Consider the following 26219-nt stretch of genomic DNA (forward strand, 5'->3'; position numbering starts at 1 on the left):
GAATACGTAATCTTCAAGTTTAAAAAAAAAATTGTACCAAAGGAGGCCTGGCTTAGAAGTTGTCATTTAAAACTTTCCAAGAAAAAACATTATCTGGTGCAGTTCTTTCCCCAGCTCTTTGACTTTACATTGCCTGAGCTCCTTTGCCCTTTTAAAAATTGCTCTGGGAAAGCCTGTGAAAGCAGCTTGAGTGGCCAGTGAGGATCCCTCAGTGCCTTATTGAGCAAAGCCAGCAGATTTCACCATTTGTGTTTCTCGTGACGTTTTGGTGCTGGCTCCTTTCCCTTCTATAAATAAAGGTAATCTGTGCTAGGAACAGGCATCAACTCAAGCAGGCAGTTAATCACACTTCAACAGCGTGCACATTATTAGCTTATCAGGCAGAACCATCCCACCTCCCATCATGTTTTATCTGTTTATGAAGAAAATGCCTTCCATAACTGTAATTGAGAAACCAAAATGACTCAGAGTTTGGAGGAGTCAATAAGAATGTATTATGCAGCCAATCTCCCTGTGTCTTGTGTGCAAATGGGTCACTCTGCTTTTGCCTTCTCAGGAAGGGCTTTGTTCATGATGGGCTTCCCCTGGTGTCCTGAAGTTTATTAACTTGAAGAGAATTTCAAATTTGGGATGTCCCCTGTGAGAACAGGCTACAGTCATTCCTCCCATTTTGTTTGGAAACTCCCTCATTATCTCTGGTACAAAAAGAAGGAGTCCAAGCAGGGCTGAACAAGGAGGCAGGGCTCCATCTCCTGTAGATTGCACTTTAAAAAAGGGGTCTCAGATAGCATCTACTGCCACCAAATCCAGTTCTCTGAGGTAGTCTTGGTGCAATATTATATCATTAATGAGTTCCGTAATTCAGACTTCTTCAAATTAGAAATATTAGATTATTTGGGTTACTGAGTTTCTTGAACAATGACTGCTTGGTGCTTCTGGCCATAATAGTTGTAGTGGTTATCATCACTGATATCTTGGGGTGAAGGTGCTGGATGTTACAAACTTTTAATTTACATTCTTCCCTTATGGAATAAATAGAGAAATATTTAGTGTATAAATTAAGGCTAAATTAAACATATGTATGTGAGTACTAAAAAATATTGTTCACATGTGGGAGCTGGAGCTTGTTTTGTGCCTCATGCTGAAGGTTTCACAACAGCACTTCAGGAAAGGTTGTCAGGGTCATTTTTTCCCCTCTGATGCCTCTGTTGTGTGGCTGCATCTGCAGCCTTTGAGTTAATGACTGTTGTATGTCAGCTGCACTCTCTGAAATCTCTGGGTGATGGAGCTGTCCAATTTTGACTCTTTTAGTAGTTGAACTGTTCTCTTGCAGGTGAAGTACCAAATGTAAACCTTTAACTCCATTCATCTAAGTCTTCAAGATCCTTTACTGTAAATACTGATCTTATAAAAGCTTTCTGTGTTCTCTGGCATTTTAGAGATTTTAGAGATTACAAAAGGACGTATTTATAGCAGCACAAACTCAAGTGTGTGATGGCATTCAGAAGAATGGATGAAAATGTTGCCACTTCTCCCCTTTTCATCAGAAGTCTTTGTGTTTTCCTCTTTATTTTTTGTCTTGCATTAGTGTAAACTTGAACTTTTACATTCATGGATAATTTGTTGAATGCATTCCTGTTTGTGCAGGTGTGTACAAGGCTGGATTGTGCTTTAGCCTCGTGAGGTTGCAGTAGCTGTTTAATATGCTCACAAAATTTCACGGAGTATAAAGTTCCAGTTTTAAAGGCTCCAGTGTTACCAATTCCTGTCATGAATCTGATGATCCTAGGGGGTCTTTTCCAACCTAAATGATTCTGTGATTTTTAGCCCTTTAAAATACTCACGTGGGTCTCAGGTTTGTACTTTTTCCATCTGTGAGGTATCTCCTCTCTGACCTCTGCTGGTTAAATCCAGAGTTTTGCATGGAACTGCTGTTCTCAGAAGGGACACAGTGGGTGGCAGGGTCCCCCTGAGCTCCTTCCAGCTGCACTTGGAGCCAAGGAAGATGTGAAAGGTGATAGAGGAGGTAAGAGTGGGGTACAAAGAGTCCTCCCAGCATTGTGAAACCGGGGCAGTGCTCGGGGCTGAGCCTGTGGCAATTCTGCAGAGCAGCTCTCTGCAGGAGCCTCGCCTGGATTAGCACCTCACTGCTGCTGTCTCCATAAATTCTACCTCAAGTGCCTGTGCTGCAATGCAGGTACAGCTCATGCCTCGCTGAAGATCTTGGATTTGACACTTGTTTTGATGGCAAGTTGGTTCAAGTTTGAACAATCTGTGCCTTCAACAAAAAGAGTAAGAAGAGCCTCACCTTCAGAATTTTAAAACTCTCGTTTTTTAAAATGTAGTTTATTTATCTTCAGTAGTTGTGCTTGGATTTCTCAATGCTGAAATTTTGTTTCTGATAATAGACATGAACCAAGTGAGGATGATAACATCAGATAAAGTAGATAGGAGAGGATTATCTTGTGTGTAGGAAACAGTTTGTGAATCACAACATTGAGGCCAGGTGTTATCATAGTTACAATTGGCCATGGGCAAAATCTTCAGACAATAACATTTTTATTCATGCTTTTGGCATGATTCCCATGGATTTGTAATATCTTCTTTATCTTCTTTCCCTGTCTTTCTGTGTAAAAGCTATTTTTTCCCCACCTGTATCCTCCCATTTATGTAAAAGTGTCTTACACTTCTCTCTGGTTCAGAGAGATGCTGACACCTTTCTGATGAGCCCTTCCACTGCCCACTTTGGATTTTCTCAGCTGGGCATCTTCCTACCTTTGCTCATTCTCCAGAGAAATCCTGTGCCAGCACTGACAGCACAATTGCCACCTGACCTTTGTTGTGATGCCTGTAAATTGTAAATTATTATTTGATGGGGTGCAGCCTATGTGTGCTCCCAGAGCACTTCCCATCAGGATGATCCCTGTGTATTTGAGCACAGGACTGAGAGCCACGGTCTGGGAGTTCTCAGCTGGGATTTTTCACTGAATAGGAGGTGGTCTCTCTGCTTCAGTTCATTGATGTGTTCTGTGGGAATGGTATTTACATCTTGGAGCATTTATGGCAGATAAGTGCTTAAATATTCTGGTGGAAAGAAGTGCCACTGAAAGAGAGATTGTGTCAGCAGAGTTTTCCTTCAAAGTACCTCTTTCTTCTCTATTTCCTGCTGTAGAGTCTGGTATTTGATTTAGAGGTACTCAGTTCTTTCCCACTTTCCCAAATGTATTTGAGTACCTTATTTCCATTTTCAGTGTAACTGTGGGGACACAAGACTGAGGATGAATCAGTTATCAGCAGTTAAACATATGAAAGAAAAATTACACTCCTAAGGATACAAACATATTCCATATAATTTTTTTTTATTTAGTTTGAATTTTACTAGTTAAGTTTGATCAATATCCAGTGATTTGCCTTGGTACTTCCTGTGGTCCAGTATTAATGGAAAACCCTCCACCTGTCTCTCAGCTGCAGTCATTGAGTGGCTTTCTCTGGGACCAGCTCTCATTTTTTGGCCCATCTCATTTTCAAGCTGCATTATTTTATCAAATTTCACGGTAACTGACTCTTCTTTGTAACCAGTTATGATGGTAAGAACTTTCAAACTTTGAACTTTTAAGTGACATTGAAATTCTTATTTTATCAGCACTAAGATGTGTTTGATGTGATCTTTTACTTTCTTTAAAAATAAAAACCCAGTTCAGAGGAAGCAAAAATTACTCCTAGGGTCTTTCAAATCCTAGCTTCAGTCCATAAATTTGACTGTAGGCTTAAATTGAAAAAATGTAATATTTAACAGATAACATAAAATCCTTAAGAATTGGATATGCTCTCTGCTTTAAAATGTTAGAACTCAGGAAAAGGGAATCAAACCCACATATGAGCTCATTGTTAAAAGTAATTGAGAACTAAAAGGCTCCTTGGATACTTGTGTGTATCCTTTTAAAGTTGATAGAAACAGTCTGAGAACTTTCCTGAACTCATGTGCCTGGAACAGCTCTTGGGCATGAGCTATTTACTGACATTCCAGCCTGTTGGAATAGAACTCCTGTAGCCTGGGACACCTTGATGTTGTTTCAGAACACTGTCAATGTGTTTACAGAATTTTTGGCCCCTCAGTTAAAAGTGTGGTTCAGTGGTAAGCAAAGGAATCTCCTTTCTGGTGCCCATTTTCATCCCACATTTCAGCTCCAGTTCACTGCTGAGGTCCTATCCTGACTTGCATCCCTAACAGAGAGAAAAACTCTACCACGTTATAGAGAATGGGTTAAGAATTATAAAAGGTTATTAATTTTAATAACTGTGTTCCGAATCTGCCCCTATATGGAGACAGAAATATAAAAATCCCAGAAATCCCAGGGACAAGACACAGAACCTGTCTGCCATCTGACATTTTTGACAAGCTCTCCAGAATTAATCTGTCTAGGAGCTACAATGCTCAGCTTAATTATGGGAAGGCTGCATCTGTGTTCAAAGCTGTTGAGAGAGAAAGAAGAAAGTAAAAATGTCCACTAGGTTTGATTAACTGCTTTCAGCCTGATGAATAAAGACAGATGGTTACTAGTTATTTTTCTTTAATGGATTTTGGAGTTCCATTTGGTGGATGAATTAATGTTATAGGTCCTAAATCTGCCTTTGAAGCTACGCCTGCCTAACCCTCAGTGATTCCAGCAAAGTTTGCTTGACTGCAAGAGAGACGTTTGCCCCGAGGCTGTCGTATATATTGTTAAAAACAGTTTTGAAATTAAAAAATGAAAGTGAAGCGATAATTTACAGTATTAATAAAACAACTTACGAGCTCTGCACAGCTCAGGGAGGAATCCCTGACAAGGGATGATTGTTTTGAAGTCCCTGTGCAGACTTATTCCCACAGAATCCGTGCCTGTTTGGGAATGACCTCCACCTGGAGCCTGACAATATTTTAGTACCAACTTTAAAACTTGGAGAAGTTCATTTTAAAGTTGCACTTGCTAGTTGTGTCACCTGGAAAGTAGAAATAAATAGTTTTATGATGTAGGTTCATTTGCATGAATCAATTCTCATATCTCCAATCCAGGTGGGGAAGGTCTTTAAGGCAGGCTCTAATTCTGCAGGTGTGCATGTTTAGAAACATGGCTGTGAATATTTCTTTCTTTACTTGCATGGGAATATCTGTGTTTATTTTTAAGAATGTGCATAAGTGTCTGTGAGTTTGGGCTCTCGGGGAGCATTTAGGCCTAATGGGTCTCAGGACTGTCATTCAGCAACCTATTAAATCATCTGTAGAGTTTTAGGAGTGGATAGTCGTGGTGATTTTAATGGGATTAAATTTGCTTACATCCAAACAGTTTCTGAAGTAGGGTAAAGGTTACTGCATGATAAAAAAAAATGTTTAAGATGGACAATATAATAAAGGGAAGCAAACCAACACAAAATTACATTAAATACACAGATTTTCCATAGTCAGTGGATTGCCCAGAGGAAAAAAAACACCATTTAACTAAAATGCTGCCTGCCACAGAACCATCAACCCTGAAAGGGACCTTGAGGGGTTGTTTGTCCCCCTGCTCCATGGCAGGATCATCTGTCACCAAGTCATTCCTGACAATGTCTGAAGGCAACTGCAGTGGTGCAAAATGGGCCGGGAATGGGAACGTCCTTCAGATCCCGGCAGCGAAGGGGAAACTGGGGACATCCAGTCCACAGCATTCAGTCAGAGCAGTAATGTAAGTCATTGATTACACACAGAGTGAGGTCACAGCTCCTCAACAGGAAAAACGCATGGCTTCAGCCTTTGGAGGAGAGGGGCTCGTCCTTCAAGTGACAGCAAACAGAGTGCGCCGAGGGCAGGCGGCGCTTTGTCACTTAATGCGCTTTGAATCATGGCTCGTTTTTCATCTCGTTTTGCCGTGGCTTTCATTTCAAAGGCTGGCTGATGTAACTCTGAGGAAGACCTAAAAATAAGCGAATTCCACTGGTGAGAGGCGGAGATGTTTTTAAGAGTTTGCAGGTGGAGGAAGGCACGTGGCAGACGTGCGTAGTTGATAACCCAAGTGACAACGGGGAGATGCCACCACCCATTTTCCTTCATCCCCTTTGCAGAGTCCATGCCCCAAGCTCAGACGTGTTCTGGGGCTCTAAGTTGTGTGTGGTTCATTTTTTAATGTTGTCACTATCTATAGTGAATGATAAGTTGTGTTGGTGATGTTGTAAATCCCTGCACTTTGAAGAGACTCTTCAGGACAGTTTCTCTGTTTGTCCACATGTGCTTCAATCACACTTTTGATTACCATGCTTCCCTCATTTTCTGGGTTTAGCTCTATATTTACATTGCTATTTATGAATTTAACTGCACCAAAATTATGTGACCTTTGCATAGATACACCTAAATGTTTGAAAACAATTTGTGGTCTAATATTAAGATGTAATGGAAAAGGCTGGATGTAAACCAGATGTGTCTCCAACCTGCCAATGTTTGAAGACACGCAGGAGGAACAGTTACAGAAAGATGATGCAAAATGTGGGTTTTATCTGATGTAGATATGGCTGGTATGACTTGTGGTTAGGGCAGAGCATCAGAAGTAAGGCAGGCAAAGCTGCATTTGCTTTTCAGGAAGCACCTGCAAAGAAATGATCAGGCTGTGGGCTATGGAAATGTGGAATTCCTTTGTGTTCTAAGCACAGAGATGCTGAGATGCTGCCATTAACTTCAGAGGGGTAAAGCTGCAGGGAAGGGGAGGGAATAGGGAGATATAATAAAAATCTGGTTGGAAAAACAAACTGAACTTCCTGTTGAGAGTACAGCTTATGTCTTTATTTCTCGTTTTTTGAGGCAGCACCATGCTGTGCTCGTTCCTGGGCAGGGCTGGGATGCTACTCTGAATATACCAGAGGAAATTTTAGGGAACACTCTGTGCTGTCAGAGAAATGCACTAAGAGACAGTGATATCTTTTCTTCCCTCACACCAATGGTTCTCTGAAAACCGTTTCATGTTACTGGAGGACAGAAAAAAGGCAAGCAAGTGTAATTTCTCGTGAGGATAAACTGGAGATGATTCTTGGCTAACTTTCTAAAGAGTGCCTAATTGCCTTTAGGTTTTCTGATTCTATCCTCTTCTTGGAAAATAATCACAATTGGGTTGATAAAACTTATTTTGGAAAGAGTGCAATCCCCTTTGAGTTCTTCCTGAAAGCTCAGAGATACATGGATGTCTGGAGAGTTCAGGGGGAAAACCTCCCCTGCAAATACAAAGGAGTGCTCATAATTTTAATGATTTCTCTGATGTTTTGTCTATTGCAGAAAATTTACAAAGGGAGATTAGAGTTCGTGTAAATACTGAGGCAGAACTTACAGCCTTTGGCTTCATTTACAGGTCCAAATTTGCCATCAGTACAGGCATTCTTCACTCTGAGGTTCTTTCTTGCATTTGAGAAAATAACAGGAGATTAAGCTGAGGAAATTGTTGTTATTGTTGCTGTTGTTATTATTATTGTCTTTTGTTAGTAATGTATTTTGAGGAATGATGGGCTACAGTTTTTTGTTCACTGCCAAAGGATGATCTTCAGGATCTATTTACAATTGAATTTACAATATTTACCATTATTATAGTTCAAAAAACAAAATCTCCCGCAGCTTAGAGGTAAAAGATATATCTTACTTCTCTTTAATAGGCATACATTTTATTTGACAGGAATTATTTTCCCTAAGGGACTGTTAAATCAACAGTTTGAAGACAAAGGAGAGGTTGCACAGCTTTATTTTCGCTTGTACGTAATCCTTTTTTGCTTTAATTCAGTTCATGCCTGTGAGTTCAGAGATCTTAATTCACAAAGGTGCTTGGCTGCATTTCCAGCTTTAGGCAGAGTAATGGTTTTGTTGTCATTACTGGGACAATTCACGTGCTTCAAGTTGAGCATGAAGAAAGAACAGGCTGAAAGAAGAGGATTATCTCAACCTTCATACAGGAGCTCTACAGAATTTATAAGAGGAAAATCTGTTTGCCCAAATGAATTTGGTTTATGGAAGTTCAGCAATTTCTGCATGCAGGACTGGCAGCCTGACAAGTGTTCATGTAGCCATTAAGTCCACCACAATCCAAATATATGAAGGTGTTTATGTTCTCTCAGAAGCTGCAGCAATAAAAGTAAGTAATTTCTTTTTTTTTCCCTCTCCTATATGTACTTACCCACTAGAATATTGTTTTTGTCTTGCTTAATGACTCATTTGTTGAAACAGATTCCAACCTGTTTTGTGCTGAAATTATTTTCCCAGAAAAGCCTCGTGTACCAGAACCTTCCTACAAAACCTGAAATGCAGAGCCCTGACCCAAGCCACAAAAGAACAAGAAGTACAGGGAGCAGGAGCTCTCAGGAGCCACAGCTGAAAAGCCTGAATCAGCAGGCAAAGTGACAAAATAGTAAATTGAAGAGTTCTGTGGGAAATCATAACCTGAAATGAAAAACAAATCTGTGGCTAGCAGAGAAAGCTGAAACAGAGATTGGATGTGTAGGAAAAGAGTTTCATGCTTCTAGACAGTGCAGTTGATGTTCCACTTGGGACAGAAGAGTATCAGCTGCATCCAGTTGGGACAGCAGCTATCGGGTATGGCATGTGGTAATTCTGGCTGGAAGGCAAAAAATACTGACTAGTAAATTATTGGAAAGTGCAAAGAAAGCCCCTGGGAAAAGTGGCCAAAGAATTGAAAAACAATGCAGGGTGAGGTAACAGAGACGTGCCTGAAAAGCTCGTGGTTGAACTGGAAGCTTCTACTATGCTGGAAAGGCACAGAGGCTTAAAAAAATGATAAACATCAGGAAAATCACTGAACTCAAAAGGGAGCTGTTAAAAGCAAAGACAGGAGGGAGCTCATTGCCAAGGCAGAGCCAAGGAAGAGCTTGGTGGTGTATTTCAAAGAAGTTGTGACCAGGCTCAGCTTCACCACATTTCAAAGGAACTGGGGAACCTGAACCTTTCTTCTGCCCTTTTTTTTGGTGTTAAGAACAGCAAGCAAAAGCACAGGCTGCATCCATCATGCTGAAAAACACAGAGCCAGCACAGTATGACAGGACAAAAGCTTCAAGAAATGGGGAGGAAGTGAGTGAATGTCTGTGAAGAAGTGATTTAAACTCCAGAATGGGAGTGTGGAGTCAACAATTTGATGTCTGTGATAAAGGTGCCTCACACTGGAGGGGTGTCCTTGCTGTGTCCTGGGGACACTGTTCTGCAGGGGTACTACAGCAGGTGGGAGGTGCTGTGACTGTAGGATTTGAAGGAAGACAAGCTGAATTTTTAGAGACTGACTGTTCATGTTGCTGATTACCTTGGGGTGATTGTTCTCCAGGAAAGCCATCTTCTTTTGCCATTGAATAACTGACTTTCCAGAGTCACCACATATCGTGGAGAGATTCGGATGGTAGGGCACATGTGAGACCTGCAAAGTCCCCAGGAGAAACATCAGGAGCAGGCACAGAACCCAAAGTGCTCAGAGAGGGCCAGCAATGCCCAGCTGCCAGGAGGATGCTCAGGATCATTCCTGTGCTGCTGTTTGCCCCTGGCATGGGCTGACTCAGGAATTGGGGTCCAGACTTTAGCACAGGCTCTGCAGCTTGCCATGGTACAAAGGGACAGGGCACTGAGTTACTGTGAGGGGGCTCTGAAAGGCCAGCCCTGTTCTCTTGGAAGGAAGAACTGTCCTGGCAAGGGTAGGGTGAGCTTAGCCTCAAATCAATGAACTTAAATCTGTTCTCTTAACACAGATGTCGTGGTGATGCAAAATCCTGCCAATGTGGAGGAGCCTTCCCTTTTCCAGGAAACTATAGGAAGGTGAGATAAGGGTGTGAGTATTCATAGCAGGAGTAAGCATGGCATAGAGAAATAGGAAATAATGCAAACTCAATTGCAATCCTGTAAAAAATCCTCTATAAGCTGTTTAGAGCTGGAGACATCTCAAAAGAGTAAAGAGAAAAGTGGATGTTTTTTCAAGATGAGTAGCTGGCACAGGATGATAAAACTTATCTTGTGGCAAAATTGTGCTGAAAATCCTCAAGCAGCAATCTGTCATTGCTGGTGTCACAGAAAGTGCAGAGGCTTTGTGGAGTGGGTGCTCCATGCTAGCATTTTTCAGCCAGTTTTAGATCACAACCTCCTTTCTGCTGTGTATGATCTATGCATTTACATGGAATTGTTTTTCACCCACCAGGGCGAACACATGGTGAACCTCTCATTAAAAGAAGCCTTCAGTGGCTGTACTTGATATTAAAATGATAAAGTGAGCATTGACAAAGACCAGTGATGGGAGAGCAAAATTCCCCAGGGAAATAGTTAAGAAGATGCCTTAAGGGACAGCAAGGTATAGCTGACCTCAAGGGTAGCGTGCTAATAAAGGCAGAAGCAGCACATGGCAAAGAGAAATGCAAATATTTTTCCTTTTGTGCACTGGTGGGAGGATGGGTGGGTGAGTGTTCACAAGAGTAGTGAATGATGAGCAGACCTTGAGGGTGATGTTCCTTTAAGAAAGTGACTTCATCTTTGGTATAAACTACCTGCAGAGGTATGTAAACATTTTCACTGGCTGGAAAAGTGTATATTCAACAGATCTGTAATCCCTTAAAACCCCAAAGGCATAATGGAATGGGAATGTGCTCTGTTTCGTGTCTGGTTTGCACCAAGTGCTTCAGTTTTTCATGTCTAAAGTCAGATCAGCACCACGTTGTCTTGGAAAACCAGCTACATCACGTTAGCTGGGTCTGTGGTAATGTAGGCTTGTCTCTCAAATCAGTCACCAGGGATTTTTAAACAGGGTTAAATATGCATGGCTAATTTGTATCCCAATCCCTTTAGCTGGCTGGCTTTAAATTTTTGTTTTAATTGCCAAAACAACTTTCAGAACACAGCACAGTAGGTATGAAATATCTTTAATATATTACATTGATTACTTCCCCTCCAACTTGCTGTGGCTATCAAGCCAGTGATTCAAAACCAAGGTGAATGTCATCACTGGAGGTGAGCTGAAGACCGGATCTCAGGTGTGCTACCTGTGTTCACCTGACAAAGTGCCCCTCATGGCAAACCAGCAATCAGCTGCCCCCAGCACCCCCTGAATGTCAATTTGCTGAATGTGGAGTAGGTAAATAGGCAAAGGTGGGCACTAAAGCAGAGAAGGTAATTTGGGGCTTTCTGCTGAAAGAGGAGGGTTATCCATATGTGATAAAGCCCAAGACAATTTGTGCTCCAGAGATTAAATTACCCTGGCCTGACTCATTTTTGTCACTGCCCATCAAAAACCAGTTCCACTGAAACTACACCCGAAATTTTTTAAGCAGGAAAGCCCAACTGTTTCTCATGAAAGAAACTGTTCCATTTCTCACTGTCTAGGAAAGTGTACTTTAAGGATATTTTTAAAAAAAATAAAACAGTAGTTAATCTTTTCCTGGAGCCAGTGCTTGCTGCATCATGTCCATTCCCAGCACTGTCAATCACCATCCAGCCAGCACATTGTTCAGAAGGTGGAGCTGTCAGGCAGAAGGAGTGAAAGGTAAGGAAAGGAGGACTCTGCTCCTTGCTGATGCCAAGGGTGAGTGCGATTATGTCAAACCCTCCAGCAGAGTCCCCTTTCTCTGCCCCACCCCCTGCTCCTATATAACCACGGTGCCTTTGGCGCTACCTGCCCGCGCCCGGGCTGGAGCGCGGCTGCTCCGCCGCCGATGGATGCAGCGGCGGGCAGCGCCCTGGGCTGGCTCTGCGCGGGGGTCTCCACATTTTTGGGGCTGCAGGCGCTGTGCAGGGCCCGCAGCAGCCGGCGGGGCAGGGCCAGGGCGCTGCTGTGGAGCCTGCTGCCCGCGGGGCTGTGTGCGGGAGCGCTGGGCGCCGCCGGGGCGCTGGCGCTGTTGGCGGCCGTGTGCCTGCTCCGCGCCCTGTGCGGGGACAGCGACCTGCTGCCCGTGCGGGACAGAGCCGTGCTCATCACAGGTAAGGGCTGCCAGAGCCGCCGGCAAATGAATTTCTGAATTAATGAAAAGAGCCTGCCCCTTCTCACAAGCGGGCTGGAAAACTTCTTGACACGCTTGTGAGAGTTCCTTTTATCCTTTCTTCTTATTCGCTTCGGCAGGGATATATTTTTCCTCCCCCCCCAACCAGGTAAATAAGTGCTCTGAAATTAAATAGAAAAGCATCTTAATAGATGCTATTATTTTTTTTTTTTTTTTAGTGTCTCATTTAATCTTTGCAAGTGGCTTTTTAGACGTACTTGTGAAATTAACTGGTGCAAGAAGCAGAAGAATACTTATGATGGGCTAATTTTTTTCTGGAGAGAGGATAATTCCCGTGAGCCCTCAGAACACTAAATTAATGCGTTACTTCTGTTTACTCGAGTTAATTGTGCAGGTTATGGGTGTACAGCTGTCTTTGGGTGTGTGTGTGTACACAGTGCACGCTGTGTCTGTCGTGAACATATTTCAAGACACTGGTTTGGTGCCATCTCCTTGAAACCCTCTGTGAAATCATTTAGGAGGGAGTAATTCCCTTCACTGGCAGGGAAAGTTCAGAGCTAATTAATTCAGTCTCTATTACCACTCTGATCTACTCAAAACCCACTTTTCTTTTGCAGGGACGGCATTTTTGTAGTTTTATGGCTTTTCTCCTGTTTCCTCTAAAACTTTAGGTGTTGTTTATTTATCTGTTGCTTATTTGTGTTAATCACATCTTTAAACTGGAGTGCCTGCCTACTGCTTCTTGCACTCTTAATTTGCTGGGTTTTGTTTTATTGTCTGTGGTTATTCCCCTGCTGGAATGCTGAATTAAGTTCCTTTGGTTTATATAGCAATTTCTAGCAGAATTTCTTTTTGTTTTATAGGGACACCTGGAAATAATTTAGATTTGCCTAGCTAGCTTTAATACAGGGATTAAGTATAAAATTTAGAGGGGAAAAGAATAGCAGCAAGTTCTCTCCTTGCAGTTTATCTGCCAGCTGGGTTTTACCTGTAGGTGTGTCAGATGAGGATGGGCATTGGTGTGGGGAACAGGGAGCCATCCTTCCCCACCCCTGCACACCCAGGGGATGTGCTTGCACTTGGGCATCTCCTTGCTCTTTGTAAGACTGCAAATCTTCAGGGAAAAACATCTCTGGGAGCTTATCTGCTCTGGGGTCTGAATTAGAACTATATAAGGGAGTTAGGAACAAGTCCAGTAAGGGACTTGTGTGCTTTCATCTGTCCTGAAGAAATGCAAATTTGCACATCTCTGACAGCTGATTAATATGAGAAGGCTCTTCTTGGTCTTTATGGGAATCCTATGCAATCCATCAAAGCCTCCATCAACTCAAACAGAAGTTTTACTCCAGATGTATTTTGGTTAAATTGATCCGTTTGTGGTATTCTTCCCCATACCAGCTCCAGGATGTGTGTCCCTGTGCATCTGCAGGTGAAAGGTGCCTCTGAGTAGATTTTGGTGTAATTTTCTCCAGTTTATACAATATCTCAGGCAGGCACTTCATGGAAAGTGGTGATTTTAATGATATTTTCTTTTTCCCTCTGCCTTTCAGCCCCTTCAGGGCTCAGGAATGTGGCTGTGTCCTGAGCAGGTATTCCTCATGAGCCAGAGGCTGGAGCAAGCTCTGCTGCTGTCCCTGGATTCTGTCACACGTTGTTCTGGTCCTCTTTGGATGTCCCTTCTACCAGTGCTGCTCTGCATTATTTATTTAAGCCAGCAGTTCACTGGAGTACCAGGATAAGGGAAAAACTGTGCCCAGTGGTCAAAATGCTTTTTCACATGGATAACTGTGAGCAGGCTCAAAGCCATTGCTGAAACTCTGCTGTGGATCCTCTTGCTGGGATCAAGAGCTCCAACATCCTTAAACAGAAGCTCCTGGCTTGCAAACACTTGTGCTAAATGCAATAGCCACCTTCCCTGAAAATTAAATTAAATTACTACCAAGATCCAAAGGAACAGGAGTTGTAAAACTCTGTCCCTGGGTGTTTTGTGTGCAGTGGGATGAATTTTTCCAGTTAATTTGCTCTTTCCATTCTTGGGGGAGTGATTTGGTGCATGTTCAGCATGAGTTAACTGTAAATTCTCAATAATGGGTCAGTCACAGTCAGTAGTGACTGCTTTCTTTAAGTCTTCTCATAACCCACAAATTATTTTTGGCATAGAAGCAAGAGTGTGGTTGGGAGGGAATTATTTTTATTTTTTTTCCCCATGGAGACTCTTTGAATTCTAGGAGCTGGAAGAGTAAAACTTCTCTGGACTTCAATAACAGGTCTGAAACTCAATTCATATTTGTTTTGGAATAAAACAGCCAGGGACAAACCCAGCATCAGGCAATGATAAAAACAACTTTTATTGCTTTCTTGGAATTGCTATGCCCATCCCAAATTCAAATTGCTTTGCATTCTGCCTGTTTTCAAATTAAAGCTGCATCATAAAACTTACAGGTGTAGTATGTAGCTGTGGCTCTGTACTTGCTGGGAATGATGAAAGAGGAAGGATTTGATCTAAAATTAGGGTTTTTCACTAAAAGAAAAAGAAGGAAAAGTGAGCCCACCCCCAAACTTAGAAATCTCTCGTGTCTGGGATCTTTGCAGGCTTCTTCATGTCTCTGTAGGGAATTCAAAGAATGCAGGTTTGTTCTGTCAGGTCAGGACTGGAGAAGCTTAATGTGATATCTGTAGTGCTCTGATGCATCTTCAGCAAATTGCAGACTTCAAAAATGCCAAAAAGCTGATTTTTATCTTCCTAGGAATTAAATAGAGCATGAGTAATTCTTTTCTACTTTTTCAAGATGCACTGATTGTTTCAGACATTTAGTAAGTGTTTTTTCTTCAAGCCACCTGGAATTAATATTTTTCACCTTTCAAGACTAAGAACCCAGTTAAAAGACAGAATCCACAAAAGAGGATCTTACACAATTATGATGAGTCTCTTTGGCAGTCAAATTCTATTGACTACATAATTTAAATGTAGGAGCAGACCTGAGAATAACTCTGATATCTTTCTTGGTGTGCCAAAGTCACAGACTAAGCCTCAGAAGTTTATTGTAGGGTTAAGCAGGGAGTATTGCAGCTCTTTCACAAACAAGAAAATAGTAAAATATTTGGCAGGAGCTCCAGTCCTTTGTCTCACATTCAGATTTCCAGAGTTTGGAAAGTGAGCATTGATTCAGGGAATTGTTACTGCAGGAGATCCTGGATCCCAGTGCACAGCAGCACCCAGGGCCTTCCTCTGCTGTTATTACAGTGGAGGATCTGGTGCAGTATTGTGGAACAGGCTGATTACAGTGTAAAAACTGTATTAATTTATTAAACTCCTAGTTTTCATTCTAATCCAGTCCTCTGCAAAGCTCCTGATGCACAGCCCTTATAAACTCCTTACCTGCCACTTCCCTGGGAGGCTTGGTGGGGACATGGGTGACGTGTTCCTTTCCATATGGAGCAAGTTTCACTGTAGGTGGGAAGAAAAGAAACCAGAATTTTAAAAATGGAGCGAAAACACTTAAAATCAACTTAAAATACTTGGGAATGTCGGTTGATGGCAAGCTAGATGTGACCAGACATCCAGGTGTGTCCTGGCCTCCTTCCCAAACTGTGTGGGCAGCAGGGGAGGGGGGAATTCTGACATGGACCTGCTGAAGTGAGTCCAGAGAAGGCTACAAAAATGATCAGAGGACTTGGAACACCCCTCCTGTGAATACAGCTGTAGAGAGCTGGGATGGCCCTGGGGAGGGGCCTTAGAGCCCCTTCCAGTGCCTAAAGAGGGTCCAAGAGAGCTGGAGAAGGACTTTTGACATGGGCATGTAGTGACAGGACAGGGGGGAATGGCTTCAGACTGAAAGACAGCAGGTTTGGATCAGATATTAGGAAGAAATTCTCCCCTGTGAGGGTGGGCAGACCCTGGCACAGGTACCCAGAGCAGCTGTGGCTGCCCCTGGATCCCTGGCAGTGTCCAAGGCCAGGCTGGACAGGGCTTGGAGCAGCCTGGGACAGTGAAAGATGTCCCTGCCCATGGCAGGGACTTGGAATGGGGTGATCTTCCAGGTCCTTTCCAACCCAAACCATTCTGTCTTTTATTCTGTAGCAGCAGCAAAACACTCTGTCACAGGGACAGACTCAGGAATCAAATTATTTGTTAAATATCCTTCATTGGTGCCTGATGGGAAGGACTACACAGCTGAGATCCCAAAGACCACTGTTTGCTCCAACAGTGCTTTCTGCAGCTGCTAGCTCATTGCTTTATATAGACAAAGTTTGGGAATAAGTTTGGAGGAGGATCAAGAGGATAAGAGAAATTCTGATGCAAATTTGCAGGAATTCAGTAGCTGACTTAGCACAAAAATGTCATTTGGAAGCTTTCTCAGGTTCTGAAAGCATTGGAATGCTTCGCAGGTAAAGCAACAGTTGCTTAGTTTTGGCTTGGTTACAGTCTGTAATAAAGAGTGCTTATCTGAGGGATCTGTGTGGTAGATGTGTGAATGAAATACTACTTCTTGGAATGAAGAAACAGAATCCAAGAATTTGAATTTGAAATCCCTATAATTGCTTTGCCCTTTGGAGATTGCAAATTAAAACAGTAGTGTGAGGTTTTTTTGCCCTTTTTTTTTTTTTTCTCTTAGATACTTTTGTTATCAGGTTCTGGTCTGAATATTTGTACAAAACCAAAGTAGGGCTTTATTTCTTCTCTATGTATAAAGTCAGAGCATCCCTCAGTAGCAGAGGGTGAGCTCTGAGTCATGGCCTGTCAATCTTTGAGGAGCATTTAAAGGTCCAGCTCCTCAAACTTCAGACCTGAACCTTTCTTTCTACTGACATATGTATTTCAGGTACTTTCTCATCGTATTTTTGTTTATATTTGCGTGGCTTTCCAATGTGTGTATTTTATTATTTTTTTAAATGGTGGTGTAAGACAGACCTACTTTCCATGGTTTTTTTTGATGCTTTCAGGGACTGACACTGGGATTGGACATGCACTGGCTAAATACCTGGACAGCCTGGGTTTTGTGGTGTTTGCTGGGGTTCTGAACAAGGATGGCCCTGGAGCTGAGGAGCTGCGGCGCTCCTGTTCGCAGAGACTCTCTGTTCTGCAGCTGGATGTCACCAGTACTACTCAGGTCAAGGAGGCCTATCTGACAGTCTCAGAGAAGGTGCAAAATGCAGGTACAGCTTTTTTTTCTCCCCCCTTTACAATGGAAGTCCTGATGTAGCAGCTCAGCTGGTGCATCTCTGTAGGCCTCTCTGGCGGTCGGTCGCCTAAGGGCAGAAATGCCTGGTCATGGTGACCAGGCCAAAATAACCCTTCTCCCACGCTTGGACCCTCTGTTATCTCCCTGTAAGACAATAGGTCACTTTCTACCCTGACTCACACCATTGGACCCCTTCTCAAAACCTCGGTACCCTATAAAACCCCACTTTTGCCCAGCTCAGTAGAAGAGCTGTCCCTGGAACCCTTCACGGAGGATGCTAATAAAGATTCATCTGTGGAACTCCATACGGCGCTTCTCCTCTCTCTCCCTGTGTCTGCCAAGGCACCTTAGCAAGCTTATGAGCTGAGAATCACTGCAAAAGAGCTGATCACTGCTAAGAGCTGAATATCACTATAACTAAGCTTGCCAAGTGTTGCCTGTGCCTGGGAGCTTTGCTGGAGTTGCTTGGGCAGGGGGGTACGTAGGTGCACCCCTAGCCAGGAACAACCAAGGCAGCCGAGACACAGACTGAAGCTACCGGGAGAAAAACAAAACATCTCCTCGCTGTTGGCTGCACCACGGCTTGGGTGTGTAGGACAGGGTCAAGTCTTGGGCAGTCAGGGTATCTCCATCCATGTGCTGTTTTCTGGGGTATGGGAAGATGGCAGTGGCTGGTTGAGGGGTGGGGAATGTGCAGCTGCAGCTGCAGATCATCTCTGGTTTGGTCTGGAGTCACCACCCGCCTCACTGGTGTAATCCTTCAGGAGCTGTTCTCCTGGTGTGCTGCAGCCTTGTGCTTTCTCCTCTTCCCAGGGCTCTGGGGTGTCGTGAACAACGCAGGCATCCTGGGCTTCCCTGCTGATGGGGAGCTGCTCCCCATGAGCACCTACAGGCACTGCATGGAGGTGAATTTCTTCGGGGCCGTGGAGGTGTCCAAGACCTTCCTGCCCTTGCTGCGGAGGTCGCAGGGGAGGCTGGTGAACATGTCCAGCATGGCAGGTGAGCTGGGATAAAGCACCAGGTAAAACCTTGGAGCAAATGCCTAGGAGGGTGCCAGTTAGTCTGGGTTGTCAGTACACCCAGGGAATAAATGTTAAGGTAATAAATCCAGGTTTTTCTTTAGTTTGGGACAGAAAACAGCTTTTAAAGAAGAGTTTAATGTGGCTAAAAATATGCTGAGAGAAAAAAACCAGTCAAATTCAGATCTGGTGGTCCAGATGCCATCAGTGATAACCTTGTGAGCTTCCATAAAGATGGGTGGTACATCACAGGTATTTCTATAACATGTCCAGGCAGAAGCCTGTGACCACCTCAGTTTTTTACATCTGCTGATAACTTGAGAGCTGTGTGTCTGGATTTCTTTTAAAATAGTTTGGATATCTTAGAAATACTTAAGCCTAACTTATTAGCAAAGTGGTATTTTTCCACAAAAAAAAAAAAAAAAAAAAAAAAAAAAAAAAAAAAAAAAAAAATCCAGAACCTTTTTAAAAATTAACATATACTTTCCATTTCTTTCCCCAAAATTTTTGCTTAATAGACATATATATGCATGTCTTTATACAATGACCTTCTATTCTAGGAGCACAGCTGAGGTGCTGAGCTGTAGGAACTAATGTAATACAGTAATGCAGTATCTGGTAGCCAGCAGCTGAGGAGCAAGAATGCTCCTTTGAAAATGAGACCTGGTAGAAGCAGGAGGTCATGCTGCTGGAAAGTATTTTGGAGTGAGATCTCATAGGGATTTGCTGGGTCTTGTGCTCCCCACATTTTTCTGTGCCCTTCTGCACAGCTGGAGTCCCCCTGAATCCTGCTGCATTGCTGGGTGACTTGTGAAGGTGTTTCCTCATGCTGAGGATGTGGCTGCAGTCTGGCTCTGGCATGTTTTATATACTCTTTATAAAAATATATTTTTAATATATGTATAAATATATTTATTTATTTATAATCCCAGATATGCTCTGTATTTGCATGTCTGTGTTCATGGTTTATTGCTGACACTCTGAGAAATCAGGACTGAATTTTCAGAACCTTTCTGCTGCTGCCCTGAGGCCAGACTCCTTTTTCCCTGTGCACCCAAGTGAAGCTCTCACTGCGGCTGTTTTGGGGCAGATGTTTTAATTCCTGGTGAGAATCCCTGAACTGTCCTGAAGGGATAAATGCATTTCTCCCTGTGCTGAGTAGTTTGCCCTACAGGAGCTGATAATGACCCTGCTTAAACTGCAGCTGTCTGCAGAGATGTTCCCCACAGGCTGGTTTGGGTGAAGAGTTTCCTCTTAGTGCAAGGTCTGGGGGTCCTTTGGTAAAACATTAGCGGAGAAGTTAGTGAGGTCTCCTTGTGCTGAATCTATTCCTGTCTGTGTAGGGCTCATTTAACTGGGCTCAGGTTAGCCTGACCTCAGAGGGAGAAGTATGTGATTCAATTGGCTCAAACCAGCCCAGCTTATTCAGATGCATACAGAGGAATAATTAATATGTAATTGGCCTGACTTCTTCAAGGGAATAGCTCTGTGTAAACAGCTCCTGTGACACCTTGGTCATCGCAGTACAATACCCAACAGCACCAGAGGCTCACCTGAAAATTCCCCTGTACCTGAGGTATTTTCCTTTAAAATACCCAAGCACATCGAGATGAACGTGTAGCATGTGGAACAGAGGCAGGGCGTGCCCAGCTGCCTCTGCAGGCAGGAGAAGGAGAGATGTGCCTGAAGGAAAGGATTGTCCATTCTGTTCCCTGCTCCCAGCACTGCCTGTGGCAGCTGTGATGATCTTAAACCTGTGTTTAATATGATCTTAATGATTTTAAGCCTGTGTGATAACCCCAACCTTGTGGAGGGAGTGGGAGGGCTGAAGAAGAAGATGCTCAAATCAAAGCATGTTTGTATTTTTCTAGCTCTGAAGAAGTGACAGTCTGCCAGGTTTTGGGACAGAGGAAATCTCTGCATTTGGAAGATACTGGTTTCTGGAAGCTTGTTTTTGTAAACGTACAGGGTGTTGTCTTAGCTTTCCCATCTGAACAAAGTTTCTGGGATTGAAAAAGATGGGATGACTGCTTCTGTGCAGAGTCTCAGGGGGTGTGATTCCAGCTTTGGTTCTCCCCACTCTTGTATTATTTTCTCTGGCCTTTCTAGAAATAACAGGAAAGAAAGTTGGCTTTATAAAGCTAGAATTGAGATTACTTACTCTGTTCTAACTGTGGTTTATTGTAGGGGCTTGAACTTTGTGCTACAGTGACAAAAACAGGAGTATAAAACTACTGCTTCACTATTGATATGTACTAAAACATTCTGTGTTTCTCAAATCAACACTCATAACTTTCAGCAGTTTTTACCCTTAAAATGCAGTCCAGTTTATTTTTTCTGCCCTGCAAGGTGTCTTACCAGGTGTTACTGAGCATAACTGCTGTAAGCAACTGCTAATTCACAACCTTCACTCTTCTTTAACCTCTAGCAAGAAATGATTCCCTCACTGACTCGTTTTGAACCTCAGTGAGAGAGGCATAATTCTGGTTGTGCTATAATCTCCCTTCTAAATCATGAAAATAAAGGCTGGGACGAGGCACTGTCGAGGTTTCTCAGGTTTCTATTGCTCCTGCAGGAGGCATTCCACTACCGAGGTATGCTGCTTACGGGGCATCCAAAGCTGCTCTGTCCATGTTTTCTGGAGTAATGAGGCAAGAGCTTTCCAAATGGGGCATTAAAGTCATGGCAATCCATCCATCAGGCTTCAGAACAGGTTGGTGTTTGACATTTCGGGTTGTTCCTTCTGCCTCTCCTCTTTCCCTGCGGTTCAGCACTCTCAAACAGAGCCCTGAGTGATTCTCTGGGGTCAGACTTTTCCTCCATTCTTTGTGGGTTATGGAAATGGAGTTCAGTGTGTTTTGTGAGAGATGTTCCCTCCAGCTCTGCCTCCTCTCCCCTGGGCAGGGCTGTCTCTGCAGTTTGTGCTTCCCTTTGTGCAGCTTTGCTGACAAACAGAACAGCACGGCCTGGCCAGTTTGAGTGTTGTGGCTCACTTGTCCTGCCTGGGAGCTTCATGTTCCCCATCACTCCTCCCTCAAAACCAGAGCTCTCTTTGTTGAGCTGCTCTGTCTTGCATGGCAGTGTCTGCAGCAATGCCTGTCATCCTGCTTGCCTGCTGTCAATATCCTCTGATCTTTCCTCTTCTCTCCTTCCCTGTGTGCTCCTGCTACTTTCTGTTCCAAATTCTCCTCCTCCTTCATCTGAGCACTTTTTGCAGAGCCTGTCCAGGTTCCAGACTCATCTGCTGCTGCACATGCCCTCACTGCACCCCATGCCTGCCCAGAGCATTTTTTTATGTCAATGTAAATCAAATTGGCCTTTTTCATAAAATGCTACTTCCCTGAATGCTTCCCCTCCTGGGAAGGGGCCCTGTGATGCACTGGGCTCTGAGAGCTTTGCATGGTCAGTGGAACCTGCCTGAGGCTTCACCTTCAGGGCCCTTCTTAGCTGTTCTCAGGTTTATGGGTAAAACTGATTCCTGAGATTTGAGATTTAAATATTTATTTAAAGTTTTTTCTTTATTTGCAATGCTTAATTTTTGGTAGTTAGGCAATAATTCCATCGGAGAAGCCCCTGCTTTCATTCCTACATTATGCAGATGGGGTGGACAAATAGATGAAATTACAGTCTTAAATCTGTCCTAATAAAAGGCTAATCCTTCAGGAAACTAGTTATTGAAATACTAATGTCTCTTGAGAAAGGGCAGCTTAGCACTTGGCCAACCCAAGTGAATCCTGTTCATCCTAGTTTGCCTGGCTGTGCTCAGTTGTTTGTAATAAATACTGATTGGAAACATCCACAAAATGAATCGGGACAGAATGGCAAAGTGGGGAGGAGGAAGAAAGAAAAAATGCTGGTTTGGCTGAAAGAGAGCATTTTTGGGTAGAGCAGGGAGCCAAATGGGGCATGAACATTGTGCTTTTTGTGCAGCACAAAGTACTCGTGCTTTTCCTCCTCTTCCAGCTAAAAGCACTGGCTGCTGACCAGCTGTGGTGTTTGCTCGTCCCTGACCCAGCTTAGATCACCTCTGACTATTAATCACAGATTAATTATCTTTAAATCCAGCCCTAAACCCCCTGTGTTGTTGCCACTGCAGGTATCGAGGGCACGGCTGAGCAGTGGGACCAGCACGAGAAGGAGCTGATGGAGAACCTCCCTGCAGACACCAGGCAGGCCTATGGGGAGGAATATCTCCTGGGGCTGAGGAATTACCTGCTGCACCTGCCCTCCCATTGTGCCCCTGACCTGTCCCCTGTGCTGGCTGCTGTCCTGCACGCTCTGCTGGCCAGGAGCCCCCAGGGCCTTTACACCCCTGGCAGGGGGGCCTACGTCCCCCTCTGCATCTTCTGCTGCTTCCCCCTCTGGTTCTACGACTTCTTCATCAGCAAGATGCTGAGTGCTGGCTCTGTTCCAAGGCAGCTGAGGACTTCAGGAGATGAAGGCAAGAATCTCTGAGGTGTCCCCTGGTGTTTCTCTCACCGGGTGGGGTAGCTGGGAAGAACTCTGTACAGACTCTGCTGCTTATTGTGCTTTAAGTTGCATTGACACCATGTTGCAAATCTTTGTGTTGAGAGTAATGTTTGGGAAAAGCAGTGGATAAACATAAATAGAAAGCTGTTCCCAGATGGGGCATTTTTTGAGGGGTTTCAGTGTTTTCCTGTTGTCTTCGTATCCTGCTTTCTGTGTAAGGTACCTCATGAAATTATATAATTCCTGTCTGCTTCTAAAGGCATCACCAGCACACAGAGATGCAGAACATGTTTTGTTAAAGCAAAACAAAAACCCCTAGAGAGTTACCAACCTTAAATCTTATAAGAAGTTAAATATATTCCTGTTGTTAAAGAGACTTAGAACTGTGTAATCCAAGTCTTTTTCTCTACAGCTTCAGCCTAATATGTTTGGGGTCTGGTGTTTTCATTCTGTTGCTGTTGAACCTGAGAAATTATTGTCCTTTTCCCCCAAGTTTTGTAATGTATAGTTTTAAAGTTTGTAATGTGTTCTCTTTGCTAGAATAAGCAATATGCATTAGTTGGTGGGGGGGATGAATGCAAACAGATCAAGATCTTTATGAAGAGAGAAACCATTTCCTTCCTACAGTAATAAAAATAGTCAAAGTGGGTGTATCAGCTGCTAATTTGATCTGTCAGGGTCATTCTGTACACTGCCTGTATATCCCTGTGCTTATCTAATTGTTAGTAAACTCTGATGTCACTTCTGCTTTTTGTACAATTTCTTGCTTATGTTTGGGTTTACAAAGAATTCATGTTTTTGCCCACTTTTCCTCATACCTTCTTATGTCTCCCTGTGCTTTTGGGGGGAGCTTGTGCTCACTTGTCTGAGATCAGCCACTCTTCATGTGGCTTTGCTGGAGTCCAGTGTCCAATTTCTGATGGATTTGGGTTGCTCCCCTTCCCTAATTTCACTCCAGGAGCACTAGGTGCCCTCCCTGATGCCCCATACCATAAACCCCTCAGCAGTGGCAAGTGTTTGGGGACTCATCTGTATTTTCCCTATCCTATTCCCTTTTTACATTTTCTGTCACATCCTTGAAAGGCTGTGATATTTTGAAGGAAATCCTCATCCTTCCAACTCCCATGGTTTGGCCATGTGTCCTGTCTTTGACAAGATGCATTTCTTTTCCAGTGATGAAAAACTAAAAGTGATCACATTGTGAGCTTTAAGTGCAGGCACATTCACAAATTTTTCCTTTCCTTTCTGAGCAATTTCTAACTCTTCTGTCCTAATCCTACTTGTGTGATGTGCTCTTGCACCCAACTGGACAAAATCACAATTTAATTTGCAGCTATAGAATTTATTCCATCACTGTCCTGTGTCTGTTACCTCAGTGCAAGACTCCTGTAAATGCACAGAGGATGCTCAGGCCACCTTTTGAATCTGTGCTGCAGCTGGGAGAACCCTCCTGTCCTGTACACTTTGTCACAATAGCTGCTTTTTCTTCTGAGGTCACCTGGTGGGTTTGTATCAGCAGCCTGGTTGCAGAATTTTGCTTTCCTTGGAGAAAGTGTACTCAATGTTTTGAACTCAGGAAATCTGAGACTATTTCTCTCTCTCTCTCTCTTTTCCAGTTTCTTCCTTGATCTATTTCCCCAATTTTTTAATGTGTCAGCAAAAATGTGTAATAAAACCCAATAATGTTTAATAACCAGATGGTTGTGACTTTTTGTCTCGTCTCAGCCTTTTGTGCTTTTTGGGGATCAGAGCTGCATCCCCTCCCTTGCTCCCACAGCAGGAGAGCACTGAGGGGAAGGGGCTGGGAGCTTTTCCAGGGCAGAGGGATGCCCTGTTTTGGGCAGGGTGTGATCGCAGGGGCTCAAAGGCAGCTCCTGGGGAGCTGGAGGGAAAGGTGAGTGGAGCTGGGGCTGTGCTGGTGGCAGCCTGGGAGTTTTGGCTGCCTCCAGGGAGCCTCCCTCTCCATCGTGAATGGAGGTGCCTGTTTTTCCCTTCACGCCCAATTTGGGTGTAAATGCTGTGGGCTGGAATTTTGCCCTTAGGCAGCTGTACAACCGAAATTTGTCTCTGCAGTCAGTCAGCTGCTTTGCCTAGCAATCTCCATAACGATCTTTAATTGTTGCTTTGTTATTTGGCTGTGGTTATAAAATGTATTTTTTTTTTCTCCCCTTGACTTTCCTAATAGGTATATTATCTTGCACATTGCAGACATACTAAATTAGGCATTTACTTGGAAGTTTTGACTTCATTTTATTTTAACATTTATTTCCCAGGAAATTTCTGTTCTAAATAGTCATTTTATGTTTCTTCACCTAACTACAAAGATACTTCAGCAGGTCTCTAATAATTGTGATATCAAAGATTTTTATTGTTTTGTTCCTACAGGGATCTTGCTTTGTGTTTTAAAGAGAATTCTGTTGTAACACATTATTGAATTATGTGTCCCTTAATGGGCTGTAGTATTAGAAGTAAATTTATTTTGCTAATAGTTTTCATTGCAAATAATCCCAGAGTGGCAGAACTGCAGGATAAATTAAAGGTGTTTGTGGCCAAGAAGCCCACGTGGATGTTGGTGCTGACACTGACTCAAGCTCTCCAGGACAAATGTCTGGGTGTTAGGGTCCTTTGCTAGGCATAAAGGCTGATCTGATACAAAAATATTTGGGGTGTGGGAAGAGAGGATGTTGAGTTCTAGCAGTGGAAACTGTTGTATTAAAAACCCCAAACCAATCGTCGTGATTTGGGCCTATTTTCAAAGGTAAGATTTTTTAAAAATACACCTGGTTTGAAAAAAAGCATCTGAGAAACTGAAGGAATTGGCTGTGGCCCTAAAAAAGGATGGTGAATAATAGTCTAAAAGATCACTTAATGCCCACAGTAATCAAGTGTGTATATATGACAAACACTTATATGTGTACAGCGTAAAAAGGGGTTATAAACTGTGGAAATCATGATTAAAGAACAGGTTTTGTAGACATCCCTCTGATCCAGCCTCTGGGATGAAGTTTGTGACCAAGAAGTAAATGGTGTTGGATGCTTTTCACAAAGGAATTCCCTGGTTGGTGTCCTGGGGGTCCCTCTCCTGCTCTGCATTCCTGCCACTCCCTCTTCCTTCTTGTGAGGACCTGATTTGAAGATATGCAGCTTTGGGGAGGCAGAAGGTGAGTTACAAAGCAATTTGTTTTTACAACTTTTTTTACTCTGGCTCCATTTCCCCTCTTTATGGGGCCCCTGATGACAAGCTCTGCCTGATGTATGCCTGCATCACTGCAGGTTGGGGAAGATGGGTAAAATATTGTGCATTTTTGTGGTTGTGTCACTGACTGGCCGTGGTGGGGAAGTTTTGGTGGCCCCTTGCCAAAGGACCAACCCTGCATTTCATGGAGGGTTAATGTGTGGGACTGCCCATGTGGCTGGGGGTAAGGAAAAGGGCTGAGAAAGTTTGAAGTGTGCTCAAATGAGAGCTCTGACAGGGGGTTTGGGTTGGATAGCAGGGGTGGTGTAGGAGAATGAGGAGCTCCAGGCCACTCAGGGACAAGGTTTCACCCTAAAACTGCTTTCAAGTGCTTTAGGAGGTTGGTCA

The 26219-nt window shown here is 43.4% G+C and overlaps 1 protein-coding gene across 1 annotated transcript; it reads left to right on the top strand.

The window, feature by feature from the left end:
* The first annotated feature begins 11655 nt into the window (after positions 1 to 11655).
* On the top strand, positions 11656 to 24308 carry HSD17B2 (hydroxysteroid 17-beta dehydrogenase 2). Its single transcript, XM_063410648.1, has 5 exons — positions 11656 to 11944; positions 16909 to 17121; positions 17961 to 18146; positions 20742 to 20879; positions 22263 to 24308. The coding sequence occupies exons 1-5, from the start codon at positions 11680 to 11682 to the stop codon at positions 22619 to 22621; spliced, it is 1161 nt and encodes a 386-aa protein (XP_063266718.1). The 5' UTR covers positions 11656 to 11679; the 3' UTR covers positions 22622 to 24308.
* The last annotated feature ends 1911 nt before the right edge of the window (positions 24309 to 26219 follow it).

The sequence above is a fragment of the Prinia subflava genome, chromosome 13 (assembly GCF_021018805.1).
Source record: "Prinia subflava isolate CZ2003 ecotype Zambia chromosome 13, Cam_Psub_1.2, whole genome shotgun sequence".
In the NCBI taxonomy this organism is placed as follows: domain Eukaryota; kingdom Metazoa; phylum Chordata; class Aves; order Passeriformes; family Cisticolidae; genus Prinia; species Prinia subflava.

What these genes read in the sequence shown, in the direction of transcription:
- HSD17B2 (XM_063410648.1), top strand. Translation starts at nt 11,680, where the DNA reads ATGGATGCAGCGGCGGGCAGCGCCCTGGGCTGGCTCTGCGCGGGGGTC. An exon ending in CAGAGCCGTGCTCATCACAG is followed by an intron (nt 11,945 to 16,908) that starts GTAAGGGCTGCC and finishes TGATGCTTTCAG; the next exon opens with GGACTGACACTGGGATTGGA. An exon ending in AGAGAAGGTGCAAAATGCAG is followed by an intron (nt 17,122 to 17,960) that starts GTACAGCTTTTT and finishes TCCTCTTCCCAG; the next exon opens with GGCTCTGGGGTGTCGTGAAC.